At 44.8% G+C, this 21,986-nt stretch overlaps 1 protein-coding gene across 1 annotated transcript; it reads right to left on the bottom strand.

The window, feature by feature from the left end:
• Nucleotides 1–965: 965 nt before the first annotated feature.
• On the bottom strand, nucleotides 966–2,339 carry LOC100194147 (uncharacterized). Its single transcript, NM_001139198.1, has one exon. It carries the CDS (start codon nucleotides 2,258–2,260, stop codon nucleotides 1,592–1,594), a length of 669 nt encoding a protein of 222 aa, NP_001132670.1. The 5' UTR covers nucleotides 2,261–2,339; the 3' UTR covers nucleotides 966–1,591.
• Nucleotides 2,340–21,986: the final 19,647 nt, after the last annotated feature.

The following is a 21,986-nucleotide window of genomic DNA, read 5'->3' as shown; positions in this document are numbered from 1 at the left end:
CCATCAAGACCTTTGATGGATTCACCATCATAAGTATTTTCTTTGTAAAAATTCCCATCCAATATGAAGCATCACTTTTGTTTTAAAACAAAACATTTTGTTTTTCTAGAGCAAGGCTAAGCATCATAAAAATCCTTTTCATAAAAGGGTATCAAGGAAGGGTAATCAATTTTCCAAGGAAGGAAATGCATCAATTATTTAGCACACAACTCCTATCACCGAATGCATCAAACAAGGTGATAAAGATTTTAAAACACAAGGAAAGGAATAATGCACCGGGGCTTGCCTAGAGTAACACTAGGTTAGTGTTTCTTAGACGTCGATCACTTGACGATCATCCTTTGTCATGGCACTCGTTCAGATTATCCATCTTTAGGTTTATCCATCAGCATCACTTTTCGGAGTAGGTCGTGCTTTACGACATCTTGGGGTCGACCCGGCTCGTCTTTCGCATCACGTGATCAATTAATGTACCTCATGGGATGCACAATGCACATGTATGAATATATAGAGGAATAGCATAAGACAGATAATCTACACCGAAGATTAACAATACTTAGATGCAACAACCATGGATACCTATAACTTAACACAACAGACATTTTTTTAAGTGACTTAGAATTACTACTCTAAACTATTATGCACATCATATCAGCTAAACACGATATCAACGCAAATCAATCATACAGAAATATATATGAGCATTACTAACGCTTACCGGCTAGACGAAAGAAACACGTACACCACCCTTTACATTACTAAATTGACCATTCATCACAAATGATGAACCAATTTATGCACCCTTAACTTATACGTTCTCTAAAACATTCTTCATAAATCCTGCATTTTAGACCTAAGTTGTACCATAATACGCAATTATTTCACACGATTACGTTATCGGAGGTGCTGAGGTATTTTTGCAAACATCTAACACAAACACGACGTGCCTGCTAAACACGAGAATTATTAAGACTAGTAAGTCTAGTTAATCCAATCATCAGATAAACTTACAAAAATTATAAATCAGCTCATCAGCATCAAACGTGACTCAATACTCGTAAGAATGCAGATAAATCCTGGCTCGGGCTTGTCGTCGAACATCATACGGGTGTTGTGCAGCTTCGCTTCCTACTCCACACCTTCCGGTAATTTCTCTCAAAACAACGACGATCGACGATGATCACGAACACGACGAGAGGGCGAAAACCATCCACGACAGAAACCTCTAAAACAGACATGTGAAGCAGTGTCGAGATCTACCGCCCTCATGGCCCAAATGGTGCTGACCACGAGGAGGCAAAGCACGGCCAGGTGCGTATCGGAAGAGGTACTGAGATCAAAGACAACGACATGCGTCATGGCGAGGCGGACGTGAGGGTTCCACATATGGTTTCCTGGTTCGACATTTGATCGAACATAGAGAAAGTGGCAGGATTGACCATGACCACGAGCTCGGCGAGGGGCGCGCTGCTGCAGGGCGCTGGTGGAGTCTTCACGACAACAAGAGCAAAGCTGCAGCCACGGCGACGATGGGCTCGATGGCGCTGTAGAGTTGAGGGCGAGCTCGATGGGAAAAAGGACTCGGCTGGGGCTAGCAAGGAGGCAAGAATTCCATGGAGTCCGGGGCACGGACGAGCTCTAGCGAACGAAGCAGAGGGGCATGGATCGGTGTGACGTCGGCAATGGATGAGCGCAGGGAGATGGGCGCGCGCCGGCACGGAAGTTCCACAGCGAGGTCGCGACTACCGGGCGAGCTTGAGGGGCGCGCCATGGGAGATGGAGCAGAGACAGGTGGTCCGAGCTGGGAGGCAGCGACGCTGGGAACGGCGGGCGACCAGGGCGAGATCCGAGCTGGGTGCCATGGGGATGAGCTTGATGGGCTGGTAGTTGTGCACCGGCCAGGAGATCCGCGAGCCGAGTGAGGGAGGAGCAGAGGTGGGGGCGGCCGAGGACGCAACGACAAGAAAACTCCGGCGGCCATTGAGGCGAGCTGCAGCAGGGGGCCAAGGCGAAGTCGCGGCTTGGCGAGTCCAGGCAGGGTCAACGGTGTTGGGGATGAAGGTCGGGGCGAGCACGCAGCTGTGGCCAACGTCCATGGCGAGCTCCAGAGAAGCGATGCAGCGGTGGCGCAGATGAGCGGGAGCGGGAGATCCGGACGGCATGGCGCGCGGAGGGGCTCAGCGCGGTGGCCATGGCCGAGCAGAGGGGCGCGGCTGCCCACGCTAGCAAGGAGAGGGCGCGTGAGAGAGACGAACGCCATGGAGAAGACACCAGAGACCTGCTCGACGGTGCCAAATATCGGAAGGGGGCGGCGGCCAAAAAAATCTGAAGGGGAGGAGAGATAGCGACGGGATAAAGACTGGGAGGAAAAAACCATCAGAGGAGATAAGGAAAACGAGATCGTTTTTAGAGAATCAACGCATGGAGCCGTTTAAACAAATGCACACGCACGATTGTGAATGTCCTGCGCGCGTAGGTAAGAACAGAAAATAAGGCCATCATCCAACAACTTGGGGAAAAAGATTTTTCCTTCTCTAATTTTTGTTACAAAAGACTACACAGATAATTTAGTTTTCAGATTACGTCTGTGCGAGATGTAAACCGGATGAAACAGAAGATACCAGTCAAACTAGTACAGATTGCGCTTGATTTAATTTAGAGCAGATAATTTACTGAATGAATAAACCTCAGTTATAGAACCTCGGAAATGATTTTCCAGCTGACGGGCGAAGACAGAATTATTTTGGACCAAAAACTTTAGTTGCCGAGTTCTGCTTAATTTGTCCAGGGCAAGAATCACAAGATCGAGTTACGATAAATTCATTTGCTAACCAAATACTCAGATCAGGGCTAAAAGTAAACAGACCAAATCAAACAGCATCGGCTTTGATATTATAAGTCGTGTTTGAGTCGATCGAAATCAGACAAACTTCATCCGTTAACGACCCAAATACTTTACTTCTCTGCCTGGCACAACATGCTGGGGACCAAACTCCATTATCCCTTTCGCGCATGATTTCACAGTTACACGCACAGTCCGAATTTATAAAATTCAAACGTTGTCCAAATTCATGTTCGCCCACTCAAACGATCCAACCGCCACAGAGCTTGCATGCCAAGAGATTACTAAAGTCAGATCTTGGTGAATTATTATTATTATTATTATTATTATTATTATTATTATTATTATTATTATTATTATTATTTTAATCTTGAGAGACAAAAGCACACTGGATATTATTTACACTAACATTCCATGCTTAGGTCCATAGATGTTGTTTAACTTAAGGCAAACAACTGGGGTGTTACAACCCTCCCCCCTTAAAAGAATCTTGTCCTGAGATTCGGAGCGAAAGACTTTTAAGAGTAGACAAGCATGTAACCCTTGTCCATATCAACGATAATCATAAGACAGTTCCAAGCAAAGGCGAGTATCTCAGGATGTAGTTTCTCTAGTGGATATAGCATGTATCGCCGTAATCTAATTTAAAAATGTCCATTAGTAGAGGTGATGTCTGCCAGAAGAACACATAAGGTTCTATGTGTGCAGTTTGCTTTTTCTGATGACACTATACTAGCCGAGTCTGTTGAGCGAGCGATGGACAAATGGATAGCAATTCCTAGCACATAAGATGAGGATGGATGTCGAATAACATCACAATTAACTCGTGGTTAGCCAAGGAATTCAAATCCAATGATGATAATGGAGTGTGGCAAAACCGACCGAATTATTCCAGCTTAAGTGCCCAAGTCATGCCTCGGAGGTCGCAACGCACTTAAATCGGAATAACCCGTCAGTCCCTCAGATCTAGTCTGATAAAGCCACATAACCAGGATCCAATACCACAAACTCACTCGAAGGTGAGTCACAGAAGAAATACAATAAAACAGGAAGACCTCAAATTAAAGTACTGGAGTGATTACATAAATCTGAGTTTTTCAAGTAGCTGATATAAGTTCACAAAATAAATTGTAGCGGATAGTCGATATCGTCGAAAGCGAGGAATAGGGCAAGGCCTAGCCCACTACTCCTCATGCTCCTCTCCTGCTGGAGCAGCATCCCACTCGACCGTCCAACCCGGTGACAGGGTTGTAGGCCAAGTTACACCATCAACCATTTCTTGAAGCGTACCTGCAAAAATTATGCCACAACTAAGGCTGAGTATACTAATACTCAGCTAGACTTACCTGGTGTGAGGAATCTACTCCTCTACCTCTAGACCATGCAGTTGTTTGGCTGAGGGGTTTGGTTTACCAAAAGCACTAGCTGAGTCTAAAATCAATTTTAGCTTTTCAAATTCTAATATCATTATTTTAGCTAAGTTTGTTCTTTCTAAGCATACATGGTAACAAGCATTTAATACAATCAACATGTTATCTCATGTAAAACCTCATTTCACTTCTTACTCAATGTAGTACAAGAGGTCAAGTAGTCTCATTAGCTGCGAGAAGCAGACGATTCGAATCGAGTTTTAACCTTGCAAGGTAAACCTAAACACACGACATGTAAGGGCACTCCATCCCCACACACGTCAACCGTCCCCATCGATTCCCCATTCGCGGCTAGGGCTCACGGCCTTGGCATACAATGCTCCACTGACCCCGGCTGCCGCCGTGCAGTGACCGCACTTGTACCCACCATAGCTAGCATGGGAGACGCGGTCTCAGGACGAGTGAGGATAAAAGTCCACGCCCGGCTTCACTCAGGTACTAGGTTTACCGGTTACCATATTTCCCGACATGTGTTTAGTACGTTCAAACGCTTGACCTAGGTATCCACACATTAATCCTTAATTCTTTTCCTATCTCATGGACAAGGCATCCTCCCTGGATCCAAGCTCATAGACCATCATAGATCCTGTTATCAAGATGAATATAATCAATTCTTGACCTCGTGCGAGTGCTAGAAAAATCACTCGACTTCTACCGAGATCCTGATTTAGCAAAGTAGCTGCTCGACCTAGCATACTAGTATCCATCTCAAAAAGGAATCCTAAGTTCATGCAACTAAAGGTTTCAAGCAACTCCTACACTTAAGTGCACATTACAAGCCTACAAACATTAAGTGTAGAAAAGTAGCATAGATAAATTGGTTATGCATAAAACCGGGGCTTGCCTTCAAATGCTGGGGGTGCGGGGAGATCCTCGATGGCAGTCACGGGAGCTTGCTCCTGGTCTTACTCGTGGACAGCTCCTTGCTCAGGGATGAGCACGTACTCTCCGTCAGCGAGATTGCAGCCACTAATACTTATTAGTTATTTTATTATGATTTTCTAAAGTTTCTAGCCAAAGGGGTGCTTGCTACTACCACTATACTTGAAAAATATCAAACAACAGGTTTCTAATATTTTCTATCTTCTTCTTTGCGCAAGAGCAATCATTCTAAAGTTTGGTGACTTTTTGCTTAAGGGAAGGGTGGTAGGAATTTCTTGAATTTAAATGGCCTTTTTCATGAAGTAGGGGCAATGGGTATTACTTTGTAGTTTTGAATAGGTTTTGCATTTTTCTCTGGTGGTCTATCCCATTAATAATCTGGTAAAAATTTATTTGCCCACTATTGCACACTTTTTGGCTTGCTTATGATTTAATTGAAATATGGCTCAATATCAAGTTTTATTTGTTCAACCCACTTAAAATGATGGGCTGGAGTATTTATCATTTTTGTAGTGGTGTCGTAGTGGTTACAAGTCTACTGAATTTTTCTTACCAATTTAGAAATTGTTCTCATATTTCTAATAATTGTCCTTCAAGTTTTATTAGTGCCTAATAAAACGTTTCACCTTGAATTTGCTCTAGACTAGGGTTCCTTTTATTTTTCCTAGGTTCTTTATTGCTTAAGTGAACTAGGAAAAATATTTGCATCCATTGTCCATTATTTTCTAGTACCTTTCTCATTTTCTTAAGTTTTGGGCAATTATGGCCTTTAATAGATAATCCTGTTTATATCTTCAATACTGGGGTGCTTAATATTTTTAAACAGTGTCTAAGTGGGGTTTGATCTTCTACAAATTTTCTTAAGTTCAGCACGAAAGCATAACTAATTTTCTTCATTTTAATAAGGTTTGGTCAGTTTCTTTAATTAATTCCAAACTCTAAAATTTAAAACATAAAGCACAAAGTTCAGTATTTTTATGTGATAGTTCATAATATTTTGAATCCAGAAAAATTGGTTTAACTAAATTTGGTTGAATATTTATCAAGATATAAATTTCCTAAGTTCTTCTGCTGAATTTAAAACAAAGAATAAAAAGAAATGGGTAAAGGAAAAGGGTTTTGCACTGGGGTCCCTGGCGAAAGGTTTTAAGTGTATTGCAGATAGGTCCTCGGTTCACTATTCATCTGAGTCTATGACTCTGCAGAAAACCCCCTAGGGTTTTGCGAAATTGAACCCGTGATCCTTCCCCTAATGGAACAGTGACCGCGGCGGAAGAAAAGGACAGAGGGGCTTACCGGCGGCGAGGTTGCTCCGGTGAGGGGTCGGGTGAGGTCCGGGGGTCTCTGGCGATCACGTCGAGGTGCAGATCGTCGGCTGTGGTGGTCAGAGTAGGTTGGTCCACGTGCGCAGGCGGGGGAGCTCGTCGGCGGCGAGGGATCCGGCCTGCTCACGGTGCCATAGACCAATTGAATGGGTCAGGGAGCTTCACTAGAGGTCAAGGAAAACATGCGCGCGAGGAATTTGAGAATGGCTCACCGGATTGCTCGGTCTACAGGCGGCTGCGGGCGACCGAAGTCCGGCGAGGGCAATCCTGGGTCTCCAGTGAGGCTCTGCCAGGTCCGAGGACTTGGAAAGCTTCACGGGCCACTGGCGAGGCTAATCGAGCGACTGGCGCGGCTTGGAAGCGGCTGGAGGGAGCTGGCCATGGTGGCGGAGGCTCGAGCAGTGATGGCAGGCGAAGGAGAGCTCGTCGGAGTTGGAGTTCTTGCTCGGGGCGAGAGGCAGAGTGAAGGGCAGACCGTTGCACACCCAGGGTACTTATAGGCACCCTCGGGCATGGCTGGGGCAGAACCGGAGGACAAGAGCCGACCGTGCACGGCGCGCGCGTAGAGGGCAGCCAGTGCGAGGCCGAGTGTTTGAGCACGCGATCGAACACATGGAAGTGTGATTCTGCCCGAGTTCAAACGCCTGTTGGCCGACCTAAACATGCATATCTTGCCAAGGATCCTGTGTAGCGTCTCTTCACCGTGCCAAGGTCTTCCTGTCGTGTGTGAGTCCCGAGTGAAGATATGGCCTGGGTGAGAAGATATGGTGGCCTGAAGATAGCTCTTTCAGCACTGTCCCAACCGAGACAAAACCTGTGTCAAGTCGTGTCAAACGATTTTGGTCTGGTTTCAAACTTCTCCAGAGTGTTCCTAGGGTATTTTGGCACCACTTTGATATTTGGACTTTATGGTTTCGAGTTTTGGAAGATAGGGAACACTTCTGAACTTTGGGAAAGGGTTTGAAATTCAGTTTTCTGAATTTCTGAATTTTCCCATAAGGTATTAGTTCATGGGGTGATTTGGGGATTTTGGAAAATTCAAATGGCAAAACTTTCTTACTATATTTTGTTGGTTATTTAGTGCACTAAAATTTTGTTATTTGGTTCATACCAAAATCTTGTATTCTTCCCAAGTCTTTTCCCAATTTCCCTTTATGTGCTTAAATGGTCCACTTAGGATTTATTAGGGTTTGTGAGTTTTTCTTACCTTGAGGTGCATGGCATGATTAAGGAGAGTTTCTTAAGATGAAAAGACTTACTTAAACCTTTGTTATCAATTTATGATGTTCATTCCTCTATTGGGTTCACATGTGATAATGGTTTTGAGTCAGCTCTATGAAGAAACCGTAGGTGACACTGGGGTGTCACAGCCTTCCCACCTTAAAGGAATCTCGTCCCGAGATTCGGGTCGGAGTCCTCCCGGGGTGAAGTGAGGGTTAAGGCTTGCTTGAAGTGGGTGACTTATTCATTAAGGCAAACTGCTCTTCGAATGTCATTCTCTTTGCAACTTCAGAAGGAAGTCCTTTAAATTTTAGTTTTACAATTAACTCTTTCTATATCAAGATCATTTTTTCATGTTTTGATTCAAAGGGCAGGGGGAGGGGTTGGGCATGATTCTGTACCAATTTCCTTAGGTAGATAATCGGGGAAGTTGGAACGCAGAAATTCCTCAGTCTCCCAAGTAGCCTCTTCGTCTGAGTGATTACTCCATTGGATCTTATACATTGTGATCGATTTAGCCCAAGTTGATCTTTCTTTACAATCTAGAACCTTGGAGGGGTACTCTTGGTACGATAGATCTGGTTCTATCTCCAATTCTGGTTCTGCTATGATCTCCGTCGGCAATCAAACACACTTCTTCAGTTGGGATACATGGAATACATTATGGATGGCAGACATTTTTGGAGGTAACTTCAACTTGTATGCCACGGGTCCACATGTTTCTATGATCTCATAAGGTCCAATGTAACGAGGGGCTAACTTGCCTTTGATCCCAAACCTCTGCACTCCCTTGGTGGGTGATACCTTCAAATATACGAAATCTCCCACCTCAAACTGGAGAGGTTTCCTTCTCTTATCATGGTAACTCTTCTGCTTGGCCTGAGCAGCTTCTAGATTCTTCCTGATTAGTTTGACCTTCCTTTCGGCTTCAGTCACTAAGTCAGGTCTGAAAACTTCTCTTTCTCCAGGCTGAGACCAATGGAGGGGTGTTCGACACCGTCTTCCATATAGGGCTTCGAAGGGTGCCATCTTTAGGCTGGATTGATAACTATTGTTATAAGCAAACTCTGCCAAGGAGAGGTGCTTATCCCAGTTCTTGCCACAATCGATCGCACAAGCCCTCAGCATATCTTCAAGAATTTGATTTACCCTCTCGGTCTGACCGTCAGTCTGTGGGTGGTAAGTTGAACTTCTGATTAGCTTGGTTCCCAAAGACTCTTGCAGTTGTTCCCAGAACCTGGCAACAAATTGGGCTCCTCGGTCAGATACAATGGTCCAAGGCAATCCGTGCAAGCACATGATTCGGTCAATGTACAACACTGCATACTTCTAAGCCTTATCAGTGGTGTGCACTGGGAGAAAATGTGCCACTTTCGTCAATCGGGCCACAATAACCCAAATTGAATCATGATGACGAGAGGTGTTGGGCAGACCCACGATGAAATCCATGCTGATGTCATCCCATTTCCACGAAGGTATAGATAGGGGCTGCAAGGCTCCAGCTGATTTCAAGTGGCTTGCCTTTATCCTCTGACATGTGTCACATTCTGATACATATTGGGCTATCTCCCTCTTCATTCTGGTGCTTCCTGGATGCATGGAGAATTTAGAGAGAAGGGCCTCATCCAAGATTTTCTTCTTGAGATCTGTATTTTTAGGAACCACCAATATGCTTTCGAACCACAATATACCCTTTTCATCTTGGCGAAAACATTTATATTTCTCTGTCTTCTGACGGAGGTTCTCTTTAATGATTTGCACTCCCTTGTCACTGAGTTGGGCCATGATGATCTGGTCTTGCAAAGTTGGCTCAACGGAAATGTGAGACAAAGCACCAGAAGGAATCACTTCAATCTTCATTTTGCTCAACTCATTACACAGGGTGTTGATGCGAGAATCCATCATAACACAGTTGCATTGCAATTTCCGACTCAAGGCATCTGCCACCACATTGGCTTTCCCTGGGTGATAATGTACCTCCAAGTCATAGTCCTTGATTAGCTCTAGCCATCTTCTCTGCCTCATGTTGAGATCATCCTGAGTAAAGATGTACTTAAGGCTGTTATGATCTGTGAAGATGTTGCAGTGGGTTCCCATCAAATAGTGTCTCCACATTTTCAATGCATGGACCACGGCTGCTAACTCCAAGTCATGAGTGGGATCATTTTGCTCATGAGGCCTGAGTGCTCTTGATGCGTAAGCAATGACTCGGTTGTCTTGCATCAAGACACAACCCAGTCCAGTGCCAGAGGCATCACAGTACACATCAAATGGCTTGCTGTTATCGGGTTGCGCTAACACCGGTGTTGTGGTTAGATGTTGCCTCAATGCATGGAAGGCATCTTCGCACTTTTGACCCCAAACAAACTTGGATTCTTTCTTCAACAATTCAGTTATGGGCTTCGCAATTCAAGAGAAATCCGGAATGAATCTTCGATAATAACCAGCCAATCCGAGAAAACTTCGAATCTGACGGACAGTCGTTGGCGGCTTCCAGTTCATCACCTCTTGCACCTTATTAGGATCAACAGCTATGCCTGCCTGAGAGATAGTGTGGCCCAAGAATTTGATTTCTTTTAGCCAAAAATCACATTTTGACAACTTGGCATAAAGACGGTGCTCCCGCAGACGTTGAAGCACTACATGCAAATGACCGGCATGCTCTTATTCGTTCTTTGAGTACACCAAGATATCATTGATGAAACCACTATGAATTTGTCCAATTCAGGCATGAAAACAGAATTCATCAGATACATGAAATATGCTGGTGCATTAGTCAACCCAAATGACATCACCAAAAAATCATACAGCCCATATCTGGTCGAGAAGGCAGTCTTCAGAATATCACTTGCTCGTATCTTAATCTGATGATAGCCAGAGCGAAGGTCTATCTTGGAGAACACTTTGGCTCCGACCAACTAATCAAAAAGAACATCAATACGAGGCAAAGGATACTTGTTCTTGATAGTCACCGCATTAAGTGGGCGGTAACCTATGCATAGCCTCAAGCTTTCATCTTTCTTCTACACAAACAAGGCTGGACATCCCCAAGGCGAAGTACTTGGGCGGATAAAACCCTTGTCCAGCAACTCTTGCAATTACTTCTTTAATTCTGCCAACTCATCGGGTGGCATCCGGTAAGGCCTCTTGGAGATAGGTGTTGTTCTCGGTTGCAACTCGATGGCGAATTCGGTATCCCGGTCTGGAGGCATTCCTGGTAATTCATTAGGAAAACATCTGCATACTCACAGACCACTGGAATCTTCTTCAAGGATGACTCCATCATAGCAAATGCACATGATCGAGTAGAATCTTGGGTGGGTAGATATAACACAAGGTCTTCGGATGTGGGAGATTGGATCTCCAGAGCTCTGACAGCTACATCCAACACCACTCGGTGTTGAGTCATCCAGTCAGCTTCGAGAATGATGTCCATACCATCTAATCCCAAAATCAAGAGTGTGGTTTTGAAGATTCTACTTCCCATTGAGATAGGCACATTTCGTTTAATTGGTTGGTTGCAATTTTACCCCTGGGTGTGGCTATCATGAATGACCCTTTTGTATGATAGAAAGGCAGTTGACATTTAGCACTGAACTTCTAGCTAATGAAACTATGAGATGCACCAGAATCAAACAGAATTAATGTAGGTTGATTAAAAACTGAAAAGATACTAGTCATGATGGGGGATCCCTCAGGTAACTCCTCCAGAGTAGTAAAGTTGAGCTTCCCCTGCCTGACTTGCACCTTCTGCTTTCTTCCCTTGTCTTGATTTGGTGCTGGCATCTGCCTCTGCTGATTTCTTGGGCAATTCTTGGCATAGTGGCCCACATTGCCACAAGTGAAGCACTTGTTCCCATTTCCCTAGCGGAACTGCTGCTGCGGAGGCTGATTGTTCCTTGGAGCGGGAGCTGGAAAACGGTTGGGTGCTGGCTGCTGCTGCTGAGGTGGCCTGATCACCCATCTGCCTGCCTACTGCTGAAATCCCCTGCTCTGATTGTGGGAAACAATCCTGAACCTCTGGGTCTGAGTGGAGGGTGCTGCCATTGGTGTCTTTCTCTTCTTCTCTGCCCGGTGAGCTACAATGCAATCCTCCTAGGAGATAGCCAAGTTGACCAACTCATTGAAGCTATCAGCTCGGACAGTGTTGAGACGCTCACGCAACATGGTGTTGAGACCCCTGCGGAAGCAGTCTATCTTCTTCTCATCAGAATCAGCATGATAATCTGCGTACTGGCATAGGTCATTGAAGGCCTGAGCATACTGCAATACCGTGCGGGTTCCTTGATTGAGTGCCAGAAATTCATTCAACTTGCGATCAAGAATTCCAGCTGGGATGTGGTGCCCTCTGAAAGCAGTCTTGAATTCCTCCCAAGAAACTTCATGACCAGCAGGTAGAATAGCACGGACATGGTCCCACCAAGTCCGAGCAGGGCCGCGAAGCTGCTGCGTGGCAAAGCGAGCCTTGGTGTCATCAGGGCAGTCTCCCGTGAGGAGGGGAAACTTGGACTCCACGACGCGTAACCATACATTAGCGTCCAACGGATCCTCTGCCTTGGTGAACAAGGGCGGTTGCGTACTCAGGAACTCCTGGTAGGTTGCCGCTGCCGAAGGTCGCTGCGGCTGGCCTCCACCATACTGCTGAGGGTGGGCTGGCGCTGCAAAAGCTGTCGTAGAATCTCGTTCTGCAGAGCCATCAGCTCCTACACTGTGGGAGCTAGAGGAGGTGGCGGGGGAACTTGCTCGTTTTGCCCGCGACGCTGCCTGGCTGCCATCTGAAAACAGAGATTGTCACCATTGTTATCCCAATTCACAATTTCGAACAACATGCTATTATCTCATATGGAAGGAAATTGTCATAATCATAACATTAAGTTTGAACGAGGATAACATGGTTACAAACATTCCATGGATCTCAAAAGTTCACAAGGGTTACATCAATTAGGGGAAAGTACCCGTAAGCCTAGTCCAAAATCTGTCATTACTAAGCTTGCGTAGGTTTCTACCCTCCTAAAACGTCAAAAATGACTTATCAACCCTGAGTAGTGGAAGCGACACTGGATATGGGTGAAGGGGGCATCTAGGAGGCAGTCACATTGGCACCAGGGGTTGGTCCTAACTCCTCAGGAGCCTCTTCTACCTCGCTTCAGGCTTCATTGGCCTCCATCTCCAGGTGGTGCATGTCTAGGTGGTCATTAGCTTCTTCAAGTTCCTGTTGTACATCATGGAGCTGGTTTTCCAAGACATCAATGGTGTTGTCTCGAATCTCCACCTGCTGCTCCAAGGTGGTGATGCGCTGGCTCAGCCTCTCCACCTGTAGGTCCTTCTCCACCAACTCGGAGGATAAGTCGACCACGAAGTCCTCCCGGCTGTCGAGGGTGAGCTTGGTGGTTTGAGCGAGGTTAGCAAGGTGTGCCATAGCGTCGCTCTGTAGGGCCTGAAGGCGGTACAGCGCACTCATGCACTGAACAGTGACCCTCACAACCAAGTCAGGATACATCGCCCACACACCCTTTACATGGCTCACTCGGTTGCACCACATGGGGTCATCCTTCTTCTCAACAGGGAAGAGTCCCAAGGGGTGCATCACCATCTCCAGGGGATGGTAGCCACAGAAAGTCGTCAGGGTCTTCATAGCTGCCGCTTCAGTGGTGTCGTCCATCCTGAATCCAATCGTCTCGGAGTCAAGAGAACGCCAACCCGATTGAAGGGCATGAGCCTCCAGAGTCAGCCAGACTCGGCAATGTGGTACCCGATGCTCCTCGTACAGCTGCACCGTGTACAAAGGGGGCGTAGGGTAACCGGCGGAGTTAAGCACTTCCCACAAGATGGAAGGAAAGCCATCGTGAGAAAGGAAATCAGAGCTGAAACGAGTGTCGCCTCCACTGGCGGGGGTAGGTGAAGTCATCTGCGGAAGGGTATCAGACGTAAAGATTATGGAGGAAGAAGAAAATAAAAGGAACCTGGGTGTTTTGAAAGGAAGCGGGTTATCTCAATTTTTACTTCTTTAATTTCTAATCCCTTTAGTTTTTATAATGCATGCATGCCAGAAATAACGTCTCCTCTCCAAATAAAAGGGTGCTCTTAGGGCATCCTTTAAAAAGCTAAGGACAGGCCCATATGGCCTACTTACTTTGCCACCTATTTCTCCCACTATTCCTAAGGCCTTTCGTCCTAGGTCTAGCAGTCTAGTCCTGACGATTCCCACTAGTTTCTAAGCAAATTTTAAATTTTTGAAAATTGGTATTCATGGTTTATTGTTCTTCTCTGTGGTGGTATTTGCTCCGATACCAGCTGTGGCAGAACCGCCTGAATTATTCCAGCTTAAGTGCCCAAGTCATGCCTCGGAGGTCGCAACGCACTTAAATCGGAATAACCCGTCAGTCCCTCAGATCTAGTCTGATAAAGCCACTTAACCAGGAACCAATACCACAAACTCACTCGAAGGTGAGTCACAGAAGAAATACAATAAAATAGGAAGACCTCAAATTAAAGTACTAGAGTGATTACATAAATCGGAGTTTTTCAAGTAGCTGATATAAGTTCACAAAATAAATTGCAGCGGATAGTCGATATCGTCGAAAGCGAGGAATAGGGCAAGGCCTAGCCCACTCCTCCTCCTGCTCCTCTCCTGCTGGAGCAGCATCCCACTCGACCGTCCAACCCAGTGGCAGGGTTGTAGGGTAAGTTACACCATCAACCTTGTTCTGAAGCGTACCTACAAAAATTATGCCACAAGCAAGGTTGAGTATACTAATACTCAGCTAGACTTACCCGGTGTGAGGAATCTACTCCTCTACCGCTAGACCATGCAGTTGTTTGACTGAGGGGTTTGGTTTGCCAAAAGCCCTAGCTGAGTCTAAAATCAATTTTTAGCTTTTCAAATTCTAATATCATTATTTTAGCTAAGTTTGCTCTTTCTAAGCATACATGGTAACAAGCATTTAATACAATCAACATGTTATCTCATGTAAAACCTCATTTCACTTCTTACTCAATGTAGTACAAGGGGTCAAGCACGAGAAGCTGACGATTCGAATCGAGTGTTAACCTTGCAAGGTAAACCTAAACACACGACATGTAAGGGCACTCCGTCCCCACACACGTCAACCGTCCCCATCAATTCCCCGTTCGTGGCCAGGGCTCACCACCTTGGCATACAATGCTCCACTTACCCCGGCTGCCGTCGTGCAGTGACTGCACTTGTACCCACCATAGCTAGCATGGGAGACCCAGTCTTAGGACGAGTGAGGAGAAAAGTCTGTGCCCGGCTTCACTCAGGTACTAGGTTTACCGGTTACCATATTTCCCGACATGTGTTTAGTACGTTCAAACGCTTGACTCAGGTATCCACACATTAATCCTTAATTCCTTTTCCCGTCTCATGGACAAGGCATCCTCCCTGGATCCAAGCCCATAGACCATCATAGATCCCGTTAGCAAGATGAATATAATCAATTCCTGACCTCGCGCGAGTGCTAGAAAAATCACTCGACTTCTACCGAGATCCTGATTTAGCAAAGCAGCTACTCGACCTAGCATACTAGTATCCATCTCAAAAAGGAATCCTGAGTTCATGCAACTAAAGGTTTCAAGCAACTCCTACACTTAAGTGCACATTACAAGCCTACACACATTAAGTGTAGTAAAGTAGCATATATAGATTGGTTATGCATAAAACCGGGACTTGCCTTCAAATGCTAGGGGTGCGGGGAGATCCTCGATGGCAGTCTCGAGAGCTTGCTCCTGGTCTTCCTCGTGGATAGCTCCTTGCTCAGGGATGGGCACGTACTCTCCGTCAGCGAGATTGCAATCTAATGAATGCAATAAGTAAGATATATGCATGGCATGATATGTAATTTAGCAATTAAGATTTGATAGGGAAATGATCAAGTTAATAAGGTAGAGCTTATTCTTACTACTGGAGATTTTTTGGTACACTCAGCAACTTAGGGTCAAGTTGATTACTGAATGGTTAACCCATTTTTAGTGTTTTAATGATTTTCTTCTTTATATCTTATGGATATTTTTAACAATATTCTTAGCTACCATGTTGGGGTAATACTTATTAATCTTTTTAATCCCTCTCTTCTTCCATATTTCTTTTATGCCTTTAAGGTGGGTTTGAACTACAAGATAGTTTAATAAATTTCCAAACATTCTGCAAAAATTACAGTGGCTTCTTACTGGTATATAATCCTCTGTCTCAAAAATTGGGGCTTAAAAAGTGAGTGGTTTTCTCTGCACAAAATTGTCGAGTGTTAGGGCAAAACGGGTGTTTTGAACTACAACTTTCTTTTAACAGAGAGTTATTCTTTAAGACTTATTTTTTCTTGCATTCAGATGTTATAACATGACCTTGTACAAATTTTCAGCCACTAATACTTATTAGTTATTTTATTATGGTTTTCTAAAGTTTCTAGCCAAAGGGGTGCTTGCTACTACCACTATACTTGAAAATATCAAACAACAGGTTTCCAATTTTCCCTATTTTCTTCTTTGCGCAAGAGCAATCATTCTAAAGTTTGGTGACTTTTTGCTTAAGGGAAGGGTGGTAGGAATTTCTTGAATTTAAATGGCCTTTTTCATGAAGTAGGGGCAATGGGTATTACTTTGTAGTTTTGAATAGGTTTTGCATTTTTTCTCTAGTGGTCTATCCCATTAATAATCTGGTAAAAATTTATTTGCCCACTGTTGCACATTTTTGGCTTGCTTATGATTTAATTGAAATATGGCTCAATATCAAGATTTATTTGTTCAACCCACTTAAAATGATGGGCTGGGGTATTTATCATTTTTGTAGTGGTGTCGTAGTGGTTACAAGTCTACTGAATTTTTCTTACCAATTTTAAAATTGTTCTCATATTTCTAATAATTGTCCTTCAAGTTTTATTATTGCCTAATAAAACGTTTCACCTTGAATTTTCTCTAGACTAGGGTTCCTTTTATTTTTCCTAGGTTCTTTATTGCTTAAGTCGACTAGGAAAAATATTTGCATCCATTGTTCATTATTTTCTAGTACCTTTCTCATTTTCTTAAGTTTTGGGCAATTATGGCCTTTAATAGATAACCCTGTTTATATCTTCAATACTGGGTGCTTAATATTTTTAAACAGTGTCTAAGTGGATTTGATCTTCTACAAATTTTCTTAAGTTCAGCACGAAAGCATAACTAATTTTCTTCATTTTAATAAGGTTTGGTCAATTTCTTTAATTAATTCCAAACTCTAAAATTTAAAACATAAAGCACAAAGTTCAGTATTTTTATGTGATAGTTCATAATATTTTGAATCCAGAAAAATTTGTTTGATTAAATTTGGTTGAATATTTATCAAGATATAAATTTCCTAAGTTCTTCTGCTGAATTTAAACAAAGAATAAAAAGAAATGGGTAAAGGAAAAGGGTTTTGCACTGGGGTCCCTGGCGAAAGGTTTTAAGTGTATTACAGATAGGTCCTCGGTTCTCTATTCATCTGAGTCTATGACTCTGCAGAAAACCCCCAAGGGTTTTGCGAAATCGAACCCGTGATCCTTCCCCTAATGGAATAGTGACCGCGGCGGAAGAAAAGGGCGGAGGGGCTTACCGACGGCGAGGTTGCTCTGGTGAGGAGTCGGGTGAGGTCCGGGGGTCTCTGGCGATCACGTCGAGGTGCGGATCGTCGGAGGTGGTGGTCGGAGTAGGTTGGTCCACGTGCGCAGGCGGGGGAGCTTGTCGGCGGCGAGGGATCCGGCCTGCTCACGGCGCCATAGACCAATTGAAAGGGAATTAGGCTTACACCTAGTTCCTATATAATTTTGGTGGTTGAATTGCCCAACACAAATCCTTGGACTAACTAGTTTATTCTAGTGTATAAGTTATACAGGTGCAAAAGGTTCACACTTAGCCAATAAAAAGACCAAGTATTGAGTTCAACAAAAGAGCAAAGGAGCAACCGAAGGCTCCTCTGGTCTGGCGCACCGGACTGTCCGGTGAGCCACCGGACAGTGTCCGGTGCACCAGAGGACTCCAACTCCAACTCGTCACCTTCGGAAAAATCCAGAACCGGCGCGCTATAATTCACCGGACTGTCCGGTGTACACCGGACAGTGTCCGGTGCTCCAACGAAGACGCTGCTCCGGAACTCGCCAGCCTCGGGATTTCACGAAGGCTGCTCCGCTATAATTCACCGGACATGTCCGGTGTGCACCGGACTGTCCGGTGCATCCTCAGAGCAACGGCTACTTCGCGCCAACAGCTACCTGCAACGCATTAAATGCGCGCGCAGCGCGCGCAGAAGGCAGGCGCGCCCATACCGGCGCACCGGACACTGAACAGTTCATGTCCGGTGCGCCACCAGACATCAAGGCGGGCCCAGAAGTCAGAACTCCAACGGTCAGATTCCAACGGCACTGGTGACGTGGCTGGGGCACCGGACATGTCCAGTGTGCACCGGACTGTCCGGTGCGCCATCGAACAGACAGCCTTCACCAACGGTCAAGTTTGGTGGTTGGGGCTATAAATACCCCAACCACCCCACCATTCATTGCATCCAAGTTTTCCACTTCCCAACTACTTACAAGAGCTCTAGCATTCAATTCTAGACACACCAAAGAGATCAAATCCTCTCCAAATTCCACACGACGCTCTAGTGACTAGAGAGAGAGATTTGCTTGTGTTCTTTCGAGCTCTTGCGCTTGGATTGCTTTCTTCTTTCTTGATTCTTTCATTGCGACCAAACTCACTTGTAATTGAGGCAAGAGACACCAAACTTGTGGTGGTCCTTGTGGGAACTTTGTGTTCCAAGTGATTAAGAAGAGAAAGCTCACTCGATCCGTGGGATCGTTTGAGAGAGGGAAGGGTTGAAAGAGACCCAGCCTTTGTGGCCTCCTCAACGGGGAGTAGGTTTGCGAGAACCGAACCTCGGTAAAACAAATCCCGTGTCACACTCTCCATTTGGTTGCGATTTGTTTTTCACCCTCTCTCGTGGACTCGTTTATATTTCTAACGCTAACCCGGCTTGTAGTTGTGTTTATATTTGTAAATTTCAGTTTCACCCTATTCACCCCCCCTCTAGGCGACTATCAATTGGTATCAGAACCCGGTGCTTCATTAGAGCCTAACCGCTCGAAGTATGTCGAGAGATCACGCCAAGAAGGAGATGGAGACCGGCGAAAAGCCCACTACAAGCCACGGGAGCACTTCATCGGAAGAGTCCCGCACCAAGAGGAAGGAGAAGAAGAAGAGCTCCTCCAACAAAGGGAAGGAGAAGAAATCTTCTTCTCACCACAAAGAGAAGAAGGAGAGATCTTCCTCTCACAAGCCACATCGGAGTGGCGACAAGCACAAGAGGATGAGGAAAGTGGTCTACTACGAGACCGACACTTCATCAACATCGACCTCCGGCTCCGATGCGCCCTCCGTAACTTCTAAACGCCAAGAGCGTAAGAAGTTTAGTAAGATCCCCTTACACTATCCTCGTACTTCTAGACATACTCTGTTACTTTCCGTTCCATTAGGCAAACCGCCAACCTTTGACGGTGAAGATTATGCTAGGTGGAGTGATTTAATGAAATTTCATCTAACCTCACTCCACAAAAGTATATGGAATGTTGTTGAGTTTGGAGCACAGGTACCATCCGTAGGGGATGAGGATTATGATGAGGACGAGGTGGCCCAAATTGAGCACTTCAACTCCCAAGCCACAACCATACTCTTGGCCTCTCTAAATAGAGAGGAATACAACAAGGTGCAAGGGTTGAAGAATGCAAAGGAAATTTGGGACCTCCTCAAGACCGCACACGAGGGTGATGAACTAACAAAGATCACCAAGCGGGAAACGATCGAGGGGGAGCTCGGTCGCTTTCGACTTCGCCAAGGGGAAGAGCCACAAGACATGTACAACCGGCTCAAGACTTTGGTGAACCAAGTGCGCAACCTCGGGAGCAAGAAGTGGGATGACCACGAGGTGGTTAAGGTTATTCTTAGATCACTCATTTTCCTTAACCCCACTCAAGTTCAATTAATTCGTGGTAATCCTAGATATACTCAAATGACGCCCGAGGAAGTTATCGGGAATTTTGTGAGCTTTGAATGTATGATCAAGGGATCAAAGAAGATCAACGAGCTTGATGAACCCTCCACGTCCGAAGCACAACCGGTGGCTCTTAAGGCGACGGAGGAGAAGAAGGAGGAGTCTACACCGAGTAGACAACCAATTGACGCCTCCAAGCTCGACAATGAGGAAATAGCTTTAATCATCAAAAGCTTTCGCCAAATCCTCAAGCAACGGAGGGGGAAGGACTACAAACCCCGCTCTAAGAAAGTGTGCTACAAATGTGGTAAGCCCGGTCATTTTATTGCAAAATGTCCTATATCTAGTGACAGTGACAGGGGCGACGACAAGAAGGGAAAGAGGAGAGAAAAGAAGAAGTACTACAAGAAGAAGTGTGGCGATGCCCATGTTTGCCGGGAGTGGGACTCCGACGAGAGCTCCACCGAGTCCTCCTCCGACGAGGACGCCGCCAACATCGCCGTCACCAAGGGACTCCTCTTCCCCAACGTCGGCCACAAGTGCCTCATGGCAAAGGACGGCAAAAGGAAGAAGGTTAAATCTAAATCCTCCACTAAATATGAATCCTCTAGTGATGATAATGCTAGTGATGAGGAAAATAATTTGCGTACCCTTTTTGCCGACCTAAACATGCAACAAAAAGAAAAATTAAATGAATTGATTAGTGCTATTCATGAGAAGGATGATCTCTTGGACTCTCAAGAGGACTTCCTTATTAAGGAAAACAAAAAGCATGTTAAGGTCAAAAATGCTTATGCTCTACAAGTTGAAAAATGTGAAAAATTGTATAGTGAGCTAAGCACCTGCCGTGAGACTATTGACAACCTTAGAAATGAAAATGCTAGATTAATTGCTAAGGTTGATTCTCATGTTTGTGATGCTTCAATTCCCAATCTTAGAAATGATAATGATGATTTGCTTGCTAAGATTAAGGAATTGAATGATTCTCTTGCTAGCCTTAGAATAGAAAATGAAAATTTGATTGCTAAGGCTAAGGATTTTGATGTTTGCAATACTACTATTTCCGACCTTAGAACTAAGAATGATATGTTGCATGCTAAGGTTGTAGAACTAAAATCTTGCAAACCCTCTACATCTAATGTTGAGCATGTTTCTATTTGTACTAGATGTAGAGATGTTGATATCAATGCTATTCATGATCACATGGTATTAATTAAACAACAAAATGATCATATAACAAAATTAGATGCTAAAATTGCCGAGCATAACTTAGAAAATGAAAAGTTTAAATTTGCTAGAAGTATGCTCTATAATGGGAGACGCCCTGGCATCAAGGATGGCATTGGCTTCCAAAGGGGAGACAATGTCAAACTTAATGCCCCTCCTAAGAACTTGTCTAACTTTGTTAAGGGCAAGGCTCCCATGCCTCAGGATAACGAGGGTTACATTTTGTACCCTGCCGGCTATCCTGAGAGCAAAATTAGGAGAACTCATTCTAGGAAGTCTCACTCTGGCCCTAACTATGCTTTTATGTATAAGGGTGAGACATCTAGCTCTAGGCAACCAACCCGTGCCAAGTTGCCTAGAAAGAAAACTCCTATTGCATCAAATGATCATAGCATTTCATTTAAGACTTTTGATGCATCTTATGTCTTGACTAACAAATCCGGCAAGGTAGTTGCCAAGTTTGTTGGGGGCAAACACAAGGGCTCCAAGACTTGTGTTTGGGTACCCAAAGTTCTTGTTTCTAATGCCAAAGGACCCAAAACCGTTTGGGTACCTAAAGTCAAGAACTAAAATTGTTTTGTAGGTTTATGCATCCGGGGGCTCAAGTTGGATACTCGACAGCGGGTGCACAAACCACATGACAGGGGAGAAGAATATGTTCTCCTCATATGAGAAAAACAAAGATCCCCAACGAGCTATCACATTCGGGGTTGGAAATCAAGGTTTGGTCAAAGGTTTGGGTAAAATTGCTATTTCACCCGACCATTCCATTTCCAATGTTTTTCTTGTTGATTCATTAGATTACAACTTGCTTTCTGTTTCCCAATTATGTCAAATGGGCTACAACTGTCTATTCACTGATGTAGGTGTCACTGTCTTTAGAAGAAGTGATGATTCAATAGCATTTAAGGGAGTGTTAGAAGGTCAGCTATACCTGGTAGATTTTGATAGAGCTGAACTTGACACTTGCTTAATTGCTAAGACTAACATGGGTTGGCTCTGGCACCGTCGACTAGCCCATGTTGGGATGAAGAATCTTCATAAGCTTC

This window comes from Zea mays, chromosome 1 (genome assembly GCF_902167145.1).
Source record: "Zea mays cultivar B73 chromosome 1, Zm-B73-REFERENCE-NAM-5.0, whole genome shotgun sequence".
Lineage (NCBI taxonomy): Eukaryota > Viridiplantae > Streptophyta > Magnoliopsida > Poales > Poaceae > Zea > Zea mays.
This window is presented reverse-complemented; position numbering and strand designations above follow the sequence as displayed.

Excerpts from the sequence above, each read along its gene's own strand:
- LOC100194147 (NM_001139198.1), bottom strand. The coding sequence starts at position 2,260 with ATGGCGTTCGTCTCTCTCACGCGCCCTCTCCTTGCTAGCGTGGGCAGC.